Source organism: Candoia aspera, chromosome 16, assembly GCF_035149785.1.
Source record: "Candoia aspera isolate rCanAsp1 chromosome 16, rCanAsp1.hap2, whole genome shotgun sequence".
NCBI lineage: Eukaryota > Metazoa > Chordata > Lepidosauria > Squamata > Boidae > Candoia > Candoia aspera.
Window position 1 is genome coordinate 1,932,004 of NC_086168.1, and position 13,048 is coordinate 1,945,051.

Here is a 13,048-nt window from a genome sequence, read left to right on the forward strand (position 1 = left end):
ACCTGCTTTCAACCCATTCTTATTTATTGTATTTATTATATTCAACAATTGTCCAATTAAATTTGATATCTGCCTTCCCGCTAAGAAAACCACATTGATCCTTATTAATATTTCCAAATATGGAAGTATTCATTCTTTTTGCCATTACTGCCGTCAATATTGTAGCATCCTGATTTATTAGCGAGTTAGGTCTGTATGATCCAGGATCTGTTAAATCTTCATCAACCTTTGGTATTAATACAATTAACGATTGTTCCCATGATGGTGGGATCCTATCGCCTTTTTTAACTCTATTGTATAATACCTTTAATTTAGGTACCAATACGTTCTTACATATTTTATAACACTCCGGTCCCTCGTATGTTGATTCTGTGCCTTTGCTCCACCAGCACAAAACTCTTTGTTTTACAGACCAATACCCTGGGGCCAACTCTATTCGGTCCCACAACAATCTTTCCCTGAACATGCTGTATTGGCATGATGCACTAAAAGTGTAGACTGAGCATATCTGAACTTGGTCCTGGGCACGACTTGGTTCAGGCAATACTTCGCGTGCTGTCTGAGCCCAGATGGGAGGTGAAATAGATTACCCCCCTCCCCTCGCCTCTAGACAGAGAGAGGGAGAGAGGAGAGGAGCAGCTGCACGATGGAACTCCTTTGGCTGGAGTTTCCTCTGACCCAGCTGCTCCGCCTGCAGAACCTTCAGAGTTAAAATAGGCACCGGGTGCGGGGAGTGAGTGGCCTTTTCCTGAGCAGACCTCTGTGACCGCCGGCCCACCAGCACAGAGCGGGCTAGCCTGGCCTTCAGACGGGCATTCGTTAGAAAGGCATCTGCTGTGCAGGGGTTTAATCCCTATTATAACCATATATGCCAATCTTTGGCTATTCTTCATAACAATAGTTTGTTAAACTTGTATGCCACCCAACTCTCAACAGCCCTGGGCGATTCACAACAGTCAAACAAAGAAATGACAGTCAAAGCAATAAAACATAAAAGATAAAAGACTCTCAGGGAAGTCTGCACAGCACCATCTGGTTCTGAGGCTTGTCTCTGCCTTTTTGAACAATTCTCAGTTGACTGCTCTGACTCGTAATTATGTATTACTTCTTCTGGCTTTAATGTCACGAGATAACTGTCCTAAAGGAGAGATAATTGAAATAGTCGCACATTCATGTCCTTCTGCTTCTGGCTTGATGTCCTAGTCCCAATCTGGGCTCTCTCCAGGTAGGTGGCCTTCAATTCCCAGAATCCCCAACAATAGCCATGGTGGATGGAGAATCCTGGGAGCTGAAGTCATCCAGCTGTTGTACGTTTGTGCCCCCTTGCTGAATTTTAAACTGTAAGCCTGGGGGAGCAGGGGACTGTCCTCTCATGTCCTGTAAGGGTTAAGTCTGATAGAAGATGCAACAGAAATAAAAAAGCATTACCTCTAATTTGGTAACAAAAACTGTGTTGCGACATCAGGACCATACAGCAAGCCAGAGATAACACAGGACAGGCAGAGAAATGCCTGACCTGCGTAGCAACCGTCCAATTTAAACAGCCAAAGCTCTGAGGTGGGACCCACCTGTCTCGGCACTGGATGTCGTTCCTGCCAGGCACCTCCGTCCGGATTTTATACCAGTCCCGCTCTCCGTATTTTGCAACGGCCTTCAGGAGCAACTGGAAGGACAAGACCAAAGGGGCCCAGGGTGAACATGCGCTGCTGAGGAGGACGAGCGGTGCTCCTGCCCTCTTTCAAACAGCAGCAGCAGCTGCTGCGGAAGTCGAGGGAGGGAGGATGGCTCGCCCAGGTCTCCAGGAGGTGCAAGAGGAGCCAAGCCTCTCTCCCGCGCAAGAGATCTCCAGCAGTGCAGCCCCGGGGGACTGCGACGGGCCGCCCAAATCCTGGCTTAGCCAGGCCAAGCTCTCGGTACCTGCACGCTACCCCTCCTCCCCAAAGGAAGGAGCACAGAAGCCACCCTTTCTGGCAGGGGCACATAATAGGCGGTGGGGGGGCAGGGAGAGAGGGAGGGAGCAAAACCTTGTTTGACGAGTCCCGGCACAGATCAAAGGCAGGCGGGACTAGACACAGGAAGGGGATCTCTAGGTCGAGATATTCTTTTCCAGAGAATGGTCCCACTGACCAGTTTTCCCCAGAGAGGTTAGCAAAGAGATGCTTGTTGAGTCTCCCCAACAGCCATGGAAAAGGGCCCTTACAGCATCCTCCTTTGGCGTCCAGGCGCCGCGCTTTAAGTTGGGGTCCACTCGCTTGGTCCATCTGTAGATCAGCTGGGCAGAGTCCCTCCCCTCCATGTAGTATGCAACTGCGGAACATGCAGGATTTACGGTCAGCGTTTTGCCGGACCAGAAACTTCCTATCAGTGGATCGCTCATGCGCGGCACCAGAGAGGCAAGTTCGCCCCTTCCTGCAGTGGGGCTCCCTTGCGCTGTCAGAGCCAGGTGCCTCCCCAGGATCAAGATCAGCTGCTCCAACATTTCAGGCACCGGCACCTACAATCCTTGCCTCGTCAGCTCTCAGATACCAACCAAGGACATTTTGGAAGTAGTCGTACGAGAATCTAGACAGATCTCTTTGGTGACTTGGCCCATCAAGGCAAAACGCTGGACCTCTGGCACCAGCAGCAAAGTCTCTGTAACCAATAACCGAGGGATGTTTCACACAATCCAAGAAAGCCAATGAATTCATGCTGGGGAACCGGGTAGCTCTACAGCAGTCTCCGAGTCACAAGAGCAAAGGAACAGGGTCTGGCAAAGCAGAGGCTGTGCCTGAAGAGGGTCGGGCACTCTCTGGCCTGAAGAAGCGGACCAGTGAACCAGCCACGCAGCCAGGGAGCAACCCCTCATTTGCCATCTAAGCGCGACAGCCTCCAGGGCCCTTGCAAACCCTGAGATTGTACGGGAGAAAGGGAGTGATTCTGAGGTTAGGACAGCCCTTCAGACGTGCTGAGTCCCAGCCAGCAGGAACAGTCCTGGGAAGCTGAAGCGTTCACCCAAGGGGCGCCCAGGGTGGGGGAGGCTGGTTTACAAGAAGGCAGCAAAAATGTGTTTTTCAAGCGCATTAAGGGTTAAAACAACAAGAGAAATTTCACGACTGCACAAGCTGTCAGCAAGTGGAACAGGCAGCCCCGTAAAGAGGTAAGCTCTGTTTTGCTGCAGGTCTCCAGAGAGAGGCAGGATGCTCACCCACCAGAGGCGCAGTAATGAATTCTACACTGATCAGGGGTTGGCCTAAATGACCTCCAAGGTCCCTTCCAACTCTAAGATTCTATACAGATGTGGGTGGCTCAGTTCTCACGGAAACAGGAAGGTGGGATGCTGCAGCCAGGAGCTCCCCCAGGAGGAGGCTTACTTTTCCGGTATGGAATGTGCTTCCCAACTCGCATCTCCTGGATGAGCTGCTTGAGCATCTGGTCTTCTTCGGGGCTCCATTCGCCCCGTTTGAAATCTTTCTTGTAGGCCTGGAACTTCTGGAGGCACTGAAAGGCGGTGCGCTGGGTCTGGGGAGGAAGCAGAAGCGAGGGATCGGGCGGGGAATGGCAGGCCAGGAAGTGGAGAGAAGTGGGAGAGGCAGACGCAGTCAGAGCCGCCGTATGTACCTGGTGGGCATGCATTTAAGCAATTCATGGAGCCACCCAATGGATGTGTGACTCAGAGCAGAGCAACAACGCTGAACCAGATAGGAGGGGAGGGGGGAACTCATCCTAGGCAGGAGGCAGTTCCAACCCGCGTAACAATTAAGGATGATGCAGACAGGCACAAAACCTCCTGATCCAGTCTCCGGGGGGAACCCAGGTCTTAAGAGCCTCTGAAAGGCAGGCAGGGCTGGGGTGGGGAGATGCTGTTCTACAGGACAGCGCCTTGTGTGTCCAGTTATGCACCCAGGGCCCACTGAGGTACTGCGGGCAAATGCAGTGCACACAGTTTAATCATAATCTGCTGAGGAAACCGCAGTGAGTTCCCCTCCTCCTCTTAGCCTCACTCCATTTTTGCACGACTGTGGTCTTTCTAGAACATCAGTGATTTCTGAGCAAGCTCCATCAGTTAAAAAGGAAAAGACAACCATTATTTCTTATGATTGTCCAGCGGAAATGGCCTGGTTCCTCTTTTTGCAGAGCCCAGGAGGTGAAAGGCCAGCAGAACATGGTATTTAAGCAGAAACATGAGCTGAGCTAAACCTCGGCTGGCCAGAAGCGCAAGGACACAAATCACAGCTGCTCCAAACAAGTCTGCGCACTAAAACTCAGAGAAGTCAAAGCAACTGTAAGTATAGCTGGCGATAACTCAATACTTAATTGTTCCTGACGACTCCACAGAAATAGTCCTGCTGCCCGCGGCCGATCTATGCCAAAGTGAATTCCTATGAACCCAGAAGGCAGCAAGCATCAGCCAGAGAGCCTCCACTGGACTGTTTATTTATTTATTTCCACTCCAGCTCTCCCCAACTCCAACACAGCAAGGAGATAATGGATATTGTGCTCTGAATCTCCGTGTTCAAACGCAGTCCTTTTTTCCCGCCTTGCAAATTTTACGGCCTGCGCTAGTTTGTAATCCTTTCCAAGCATCGCGACCTTCCCTGGCAGTCCCAAACGCTCCTCTGTAAAATCCTCCAGCTCTAAGCAGTGGGTGAGTTTAACCTCGAGTGAACACTGCCTTGGACGTCTGAACTTCAATTGCCCTCTTCTCCCCCCACCCTCAATATTAACATTCCAGCCAGAAATTCTACAGGACCCTGGCCAGACTCGGGGCCTCACCCCCAGCGCTTGGGCGATCGCTTCCCAGCCCAGGCCACCGTGCCGGGCAGCCATCTCCTTCAGCTTCCCAGTCTCCTCCTCGCTCCATTCTTTCTTGTTGATGCTGGGGTGCTCATAATTTTGCCAGTATTTCCTCAGCTCTTTGGCGTTGCGTGTTCCTTCAAACTAGGGAGACACAGGTAAGACAGGAAAAGTGGTCACGACCTCATCGGTTGTTTGTTTGTTTGTTTGTTTGTTTTTAAAGACACACCGGGGATATGAAACTCCAGATGAAATTCCCTCCACTGTACCCGTGGAAGACTCTGAAGCCGCTAGGCAGAGGGGACTGGGGTGGACTCACGTTGATGTTGGCAATCTTGTCCCAGTCGTGCTCGTCGAGTCTGTTTCCCAGCAAAGCTTCTTCCGGCAACACGCTAGACCCACAGAAAACAGAACAGCCCTTAGGAAAGCTGTCAGGCCCAGCCCAAGAACTTCAGAGAATCAGTTCAGCCAAACATCGGTTCTTTATTTGCTCACACTGTATAGACAGAATCTTGCCAGACTAAAGCTACTCTACCTAACCGAAGGGGGAATAACCTGGGAGGCTCTAGGGCGGGGCTAGCTGAACCTCTTCGCCTTCCCACCATTGCCTCCCGGACGGGGCCTCCGCTTATCTCCTCCACCTCCTTGGAATGTGCTCTCTCCTTCCTGAGAACCAGCAGCATTACTCAAATCCACCACAAAAGCTGTGCTATTCTTTAAGCAGGCACGTAGGCCTGCACGGGCCAACTCTGCGGAAAAGCCACAACTTTCAGTAGCTATTCAAGACGCTGCTTGCAGTCATCTTTCCTTCTTGGTTTAAATGTCACGGTACCAGTTTAAACTCACTTTTGCTTACTAACATGTATATCATCATGACTTATTCTGAATTGTAACAAGGTAACATGGGGGACGCGGTGGTACTGCGGGTTAAACCGCTGAGCTGTCGATCGGAAGGTCGGCGGTTCGAAACCGCGCGGCAGGGTGAGCTCCGGTTGTTAATCCCAGCTCCTGCTCACCTAGCAGTTCGAAAACATGCAAATGTGAGTAGATCAATAGGTACCGCTTCGGCGGGAAGGTAACGGCGTTCTGTGAGTCATGCTGGCCACATGACCTGGAAGTGTCCCTAGGGACAACACCGGCTCTAAGGCTTAGAAACGGAGATGAGCACCGCCCCCTAGAATCGGACACGACTGGACTTTACGTCAAGGGAAACCTTTACCTTTACCTTAACATGGGGGAAAGCTAAGCCTTAAAGGTTAACTGGCTTCATTTGCTATGGAAACATCATTCAGGCACACGGATTAAGCTAAAATGCACACCAGCCTTATTGGCACTGGATAGTAGCTTTAATCCATACGAACATTAAGAGGTTTGACCTACGTGCCGAGGAATGCAAGACTCAATGAAGGGATGGAGAAGCAGTTAAAGGAGAAACTCCAACTCAGTCCTGAGAAAGGGGAGCATGTGAGAAAGAAATCCAAGCTTGCCTGCCTTGATCCTCTTTGGTGTAAGAGGGGGCAGAGGGAACCCGTCAGGCTTTCAAGATTCTGTCGCTACAGCCCACAGCAAGGAAGTAGCATTCCGTTAACCTCTGAAGGGTCTGTTTCCTGACCTGGCCTATCCTGAAGGGCTGGCGGTATGTGACTGGAGCAGTTTCCCACCACGGTTAGCAGAATCAACTGACTGTCCAGCCGCAGGGACTAGTAGTCACAATAACCTCCTCCTCCTCCGAGAATTTGCCTACTCCCCTTACAGCCACTCAAGCCAGTAACCATGTGCATCTCATGCTGGAGAGCCCGTTCCCATTTACCGCTCCTGAATCTCCCACCACCCAGCCTCCAAGGATGACCCCAGTGAGTCTTAGCATTATGAGGAACAAACATTTCTCTCCATCTGTGTCCTGCACTCGGTTCAGATCCAAAGATCCTGGTTTTACTGCTGCACTCCCTGGCCAGAGATTGCTATCATACACCCAGTGAAACCAGAGCAGCTTCAAATTCAGAGGGTCCTGCAATTTATAGGTTGGCCGTATAATCCTAGCCCTAACTTCCTAACGCTGCCAAGATGGGTCCTCAACCAAAGACGGGGTATCAGGGAGTAAGAGAACTCCACCTGGACCCATGGCAGAAGCAGCCAAAGTCAACTCTTTTCCTCTTTGTCTGCTGCTCCTTTTTGCCAGATCGCCCTTGCAGGCGGGTGGATCCCACTGCTCTTAGAAAGCTTCTCAAAGTAAGCTCTGCCTCGCATCAGAGATATCAGCGGTCAAAAGAGAGGGAAGAGGAAGACCTCTGTCGTTGTGGAATGCAAGCTGCAAATCTTACTTGATTTCATTTATTTCAAGTTCTGTTTCCTGGATCTGCTTCCCCAAGATCTGCCTTTCCATCTCATCCTTGGATTTCTCCCGTTTTTCATTCAGATACTCAAGCCTATAGAAAAGTGTTTCCAGTCAGAAGGTCTCCACGCAGAGGCAGAAAAAGAGGTGAAAATAACCCACTGGAACACGTTCTGCATCTTCCAGTCAGGCTGTGGAATTCATCTTGAGAGGTACAAGCGCAGCCTCGGGGCCAGACGCAGCCATACCGAGGCAGATTCTAGATGTGCCTTAAGTTTGCATCTTTTGGGGCCCAATTCTAAGAGCATCTCAGAGCACAGGAGCCATTCCCCTGACGCTTTAGCACCAGCTTCTCTACGCAGCAGCGAAGAAACAAGGATCCCCACCACAAGGCTGGGATGTTGGTTGCCTCAAAGTTAGACACGGTTCCTAGAAGAAGCCCCGTCTGAGGGGGCTCCTATTACCATCACCCCAAAGTATGAGCCTGTGGAACACCGCCCCAGCGCGCAGCTGGCATGGAATAAATCTCTCTCTCGTTGAAGAGAACCTAAGGCCACAAGGTTGTGAAAAGCCTAAAACCAGTTGCCAGAAAGTGCAGATCTACACAGTCTGTGGGGCTACAGGAGGCTCTTCTCCTATCTCTCAGCAGGAGCCCCAAGGACTTACTTTAGCAGCTTTGGCTGCAGCAGATGCTGTAAGCGGTCGCTCACTACAGACTGTCGCAGGAGCAGTTTCTCTCGGCTCTTCCCTGGGGGAGGAAAACAGGGTTTAGGAAAGTTGCATTCAGTCTCAGGAAGACAGGATGGACTTCTCAGAGTCTAGGGGGGTAAAACTGTCGGTTTCAGACATTAGCACGTTCCTTCTCTATCGGGAAAGAGGTAGCCCAGCCCACTGCCCATTGCTTCACAGGCAGTCTGCAAGGGAATCAAGAACCCCTACCCAAGTGCACTTAGGGGTAATGTATCCAACTGCCAATGTTTCTGTAACAACCATCTTTCTCTTTCAATAACTTTGGCCAGTGAGACTGGGGATCTAATTTTCTTGGATGCTAAGGGCCTGTCATTCGGCCCAACTACCTCTTAGAAATCTTTATGAAAAAATGGAAGAAGAACAGGAACCGGGGCTAGAGTGCCGAGCCAACCCACATTCCCTTCCCCATTGACTGGCCCAAAGCTAGGTTCCTTTACCGTAACACCTGTAGCGCCTTACATTTGATAGTGATCAGTTCCTCAAAAGACTTGATGCCTTGCTTCGCCTTTTCTCGAGCATCACTGTTGGCAGGAGGGCCCTGGGGAAAAATCCAACACTTTTATTCCATTTTCCATTACAATCCCTGCCATAAGACAACTCCCTTCCCCAGGGACTTCTAGTGCAAAGGAGAGATTCTGCTCATAGACTTCAGGAAAAGCAAATCCAGATCACAAAACAGAGGGAGTTGCATACCACAGACCAGCTTAATCCTGTTAGGAGGGAGGTCTGGGAAGAGCACCTCAGATCTGGCTGAAGTTTTCCTTCCTATCTTGCAAAAAATTGAGGACTACCAATTGGGGAAGAGCAGAAAACAAAAAAGCTTATTTCTACACGAAGGGAGAAGCGAACCAGGGAAACCAGCCAAGTTATACCAGGCATAGGACCTGGTTACCTGAGGGACCGCCTGTCTCCCATAGTATCTGCCTGGCTACTTTGACCTTGCAAGATTGGCACGCTATGTGTTCCTTATATTAAATAACGTCATCAGGACCTGGGAAGCACGCCCTCTCTGTAGCAGCACCTGTCCTCTGGAATGAGTTTTCCCCCGAGATCCAGACAGCCCCCACTCTGCTGCTGTTCAGAAGAGCCGTGAAAACATGGTTCTTCACCCAGGCCTTTGGCAAGGGAGAGGGAGACCCCTTGCTCCAAACTTGTCATCTTTTACTTTTTTTATTGACCCAATTGTAATTTAATTGCTGTGAGCCACCCGGAGTTGCTGGAAGTCAGGCAGCATACAAGTTTAGTAAGTTATTATTATTATACTCACAATCCCTGATGTTTTGTCCTTAAAATATGGCTTCATAAAATGGCCCAAAAACATATTTGCTGGCAAGGATTTTCCATCGCTTGATTTCATCCCTTTTGTTCCAGCAAGCTCCCATGTGAGTTTTTCCTGCAGGGCATTCACAAACAGAAGGCGCTCGTTTGGTAGAACCATCCCAGCATGTTCATCAGGCCCAAGACAGAATCCTGGGCCCGGACAAGCCCTGGTCCAGCTGTATCCCATCATTCAGACGAAGAAGGCACACCATCCAATTATCTGAACAATTCAGCTCAGTCATCAAGCTTACAGAATTCTCTTTACTTCTAACAGATTGCTGCAGAGAGGTGCAGGGCTTGCAAGCCAAATGCAGGGAGTTTGGAAACTGCCAGTCAACAGACTATGAGGCAAATGGCAGGCAAAACTGAAAGGCCGCTGAGTTGCTGACCCGGCATTGAGCGACAAGCGTGTGCACCCGAGCACATAGTTCCTCTGTCCCCATGCCCACATTTACCAGTCAGTCATTAACCAGCCTTTTAAAGGCACTTTCAGAATGGACTTATCCTCTTTCAAATCTACACTTTGGCTCAGAAGGGTCATGATCAAGAAACCAAAGAAGAAAGCGAGAGGAAATCCAGAACAGAAGGAATTAGCACCTGGAAACACTGGATCCTGTGCAACGTTGAATGTTGGGTGAGAAATTATACTGTGGGAGGAAAGGGGTGAGCTTGTGTGTTGGAGATCGGACCACAACTTGTACTCAGAGCCTAGAGCTAATAGGTCTAGACTGGTCTCTGATCCCCATTAACCTGTGAAATGGGCACACTGTGACTGGCTATGCCCAGCATGACAGCTATTCTGGGAGAGATGAATGCTGTAGCCTCAAAGTACAAGCAGGAGAGGAGCCTTTTCCACAGCGTTCCTGAGGTCCCTGCAGGTTAACTCACCTGCTGCTTTTTATTTTCGGCAAGGAGAGTGTTGATCTCCTCGATCTTCTCCTGAATCACTTCCTGATAAACCAGGTTCATCTGGAGGCAGGTTTCTGGGGTTTGGGGTAGGTTGACTTCCCCCTCATCTTCCTCGCTGGCACCTTTCTCCCCACTTGGGTCCACCTCCTGATACAGAAGAAGGGAGTAATTACCGAAAGCAAGGAACTCCTCTAGATAAAAACATTAAGGTCAGGTCTTTCAAGGGCCAGAGGATGCTAGTACCCTTCCTAATACTGGTCTCTCTACAAATCTTTAACATTTCTACTTTTCTAGGAAGCCTCAGCCAAAAAAAGTATATAATTACAACATTTATTTTTCTTCATCTCTTGCTACTGAAATTGTTCCCCCATTTATCATCTTTATTCTTCCTTTTAGCTGCCCCCTCCCTCTCATTGTTAACGATTACACTATAAATTCCTTGGGGCGCAGAAGTGTCTGGTTTCCTTACTCTGCAAAGTAGTATAATCATTCTATTTTAATACCATGTATTATTTATCTTTAATCACCAGAATGCAAGGAGTTTAACAAAAAGTTAAATACAAACAGTCAAATAACAAAAAGTGTAATTTAAAAGTCAATCACACATTTTTCTTGTGAAGTCCTCTTATGAATGGAAAGCATGTGAATTGGCTGTAGGTTGAATCAAATCAAATGTTTAGAATTTTGAATATTAATATAAAAGGCCAAGATGTATTACAAAAAGCAGCTAAATCAGCAGGGAACTCGTTTCTTACAATTTCTAGCCATCGCTTTACTTCCTTCTTTTTCGTCATTCCCATATTTCTACAAAAATGAGCGTTAAAAAGAAAAATGTACCCAGAAGTGCAATATTATTCAAAGACTGCCCCTCCCAGCTTCCAGGACAGAAAGATACATTCTAACTTGGTTACTTGCCATGTCAACTTCATCCTCTTCCGGGTCATCTGATAAGAGAAGATATAAATGTGAGACAAAGAAACATTTCAAAAAGTAGCAAGGAACCACACATGAGTGTGTTGCTATGAAACACCATACTGTGATCAGGTAGCCTTTAATTTAGCTCATAATTCACAAGCCACTTTTATGAAAACATTCTAGCTCTCTAGCTTTTATAATTATTGATGGTGCTGTGATTTTCCATCAGTGTTCAACAAAGGCCATCTAAGGCTTCTGAAACAAGTTAACTTAAAATATGTCCCCAGGCTAGCAAAACATTCTCTCTCCTGTTGCAAACAGCCCTTCACAATAGTCTTTAACAGTCAGTCATTTGGTTTAAAAAAAAACTGATAGTTTAAACCACCAATTCCTATTGGTGGTTTAAACTATCAGAGCAGCACTAACACCTACAAAGGATGAAAGCAAATCTGTTCCTACACTGCCCTGCTTGCAGCCGCCCAATGCTTCTATGCGAAGTCTTAGGATTGCGCTGCTGAAACTTCAGTGGCAAGTCAGTGAACACTGGCTGCTCAGTTTCCAAGGAAACCAAAAGAAATCAGACACAATAAGTGTTCAGATAGACTTAGGGAAGATAAAACCAACGAACAAGAGAGCCCACTGTTGCTTGTATGACTACACCTGCTCCTCATTTAGCAACCAAGTTCCGTTCCAATGTCCAGGTCATTAAGCGAAATGGTCCCTACCTGAACATGTGACTGGAGGGAGAGAAAGAGAGACACTGCAAGGATCGCTGGTTGCTGCTGTCTCATTCAGATAAAGTTATCTCATACAGTAGAAAATGAATTTTTAATTACCTTTCATTGCTGTTGTATTTGCAAACGGTTGCTTACCAAGCTAAATGAGGAGTGGCTGTATAAGCTGCCTAGAACCTATGAAGCGGGCAGCATACAAGTGCTTGTATAAAATAAAGAAAAGGAAACAAGCTTTTCTCTCTTTTGGTGCTTTATAATATCATTTAAACACTGCGGTCATCTTGTAATAGCACAAGGTAAATATTTATGACAAGAATGCAGCCCATAATATTCAAGGCCCCGGCTCTGGTTTTACTAATTTCTTCGCTCTCCTCCCCACCAAACCGGAGTCAGGCCACAGGAGATTCGCGATGCTGACAGATCTTAACAGGACATCTTCACCTTCCTCTTCAGAGCCAGAGTCCAAGCTGGAGTCCGGCTCTCGAATCCCAGCCCTTGGAATGAGCGGGCCCAAGCTCCTCTCCAGCTCTTCGATCTCCCGCCTGATTTTCTCTCGTTCCGCCTCTATTTCCATCGCGGAGGCGCCTGTGAACAAGGCAGAGAACGCGAGGTAAGAAGCGGTCGCGCTCATCACGGCTGCACGCCCCGGGGCAAGCGCCGCACGCGAGGGAACGCGCCCCCCCCACATTCCGCCGCTGCGGGGCTGGGTCTTGTCTCGCAGGTGCAAACCCAGCCCACGGTGGCTGGTTCAGTAAGCCATGGCTAAGCAAACCGTGGCTCCGCGTGGGCCCAGCCCCTCGGCGCCGCTCCCTCATCCCAAAAGTGCTTCTAGCATCGCTCCTCCGCCCTGACCTACGCAGACCTCACGCGGCCAATGCCTCCGTCGACGGAGTAGCGCTTACAACCACCAGCCGGAAGCGGGGGGAAAAGCCGGGTGACGGACCCGGAGGTGACGTCACGGAGAGGGCTAATGAAGCCGGAATTACAACACATCATTTTCCGGTCACGGGAGGGAGAGAGCCCCGCCCACGTTCACTCCCAGGCCCAACGATCGCCGGCTGTCCTCCCAGGCTCCGCTCCCATGTCTATTTACATCCTTCTCGGGGCTGGACCAATCCTGTTGAGGAGGGAACCCCGGCCTCAGATCACCTGCCCGGAGCCATCCAATAGCGGCGCCCAACGAAGGAGAGGGACTTTGCCGTATGAACACGTGCTGCCTTGCTAACAGCCAATCAGGAGGAAAATAAGCGGGAGGGGCGTGATGCCCGTGGCGGCAGCCAATGAACGGGGAGGACGCCGAATGACGCTCTTC

General features: G+C 49.3%; 1 protein-coding gene across 1 annotated transcript in view; it reads right to left on the minus strand.

The window, feature by feature from the left end:
• Positions 1-12,365, minus strand: part of LOC134506284 (snRNA-activating protein complex subunit 4-like) — a 30,654-nt gene extending 18,289 nt beyond the window's left edge. The window contains exons 1-12 of the mRNA XM_063316432.1: positions 12,073-12,365; positions 10,991-11,136; positions 10,067-10,234; positions 9,126-9,251; positions 8,318-8,396; positions 7,775-7,856; positions 7,098-7,202; positions 5,096-5,168; positions 4,756-4,920; positions 3,354-3,501; positions 2,201-2,307; positions 1,569-1,663 (exon numbers count right to left, since the gene is read on the minus strand). Of these exons, the coding sequence (XP_063172502.1) occupies positions 1,569-1,663; positions 2,201-2,307; positions 3,354-3,501; positions 4,756-4,920; positions 5,096-5,168; positions 7,098-7,202; positions 7,775-7,856; positions 8,318-8,396; positions 9,126-9,251; positions 10,067-10,234; positions 10,991-11,136; positions 12,073-12,310 (1,532 nt within the window). The 5' untranslated portion in view covers positions 12,311-12,365. The remainder of the gene's footprint in view (positions 1-1,568; positions 1,664-2,200; positions 2,308-3,353; positions 3,502-4,755; positions 4,921-5,095; positions 5,169-7,097; positions 7,203-7,774; positions 7,857-8,317; positions 8,397-9,125; positions 9,252-10,066; positions 10,235-10,990; positions 11,137-12,072) is intronic.
• Positions 12,366-13,048: the final 683 nt, after the last annotated feature.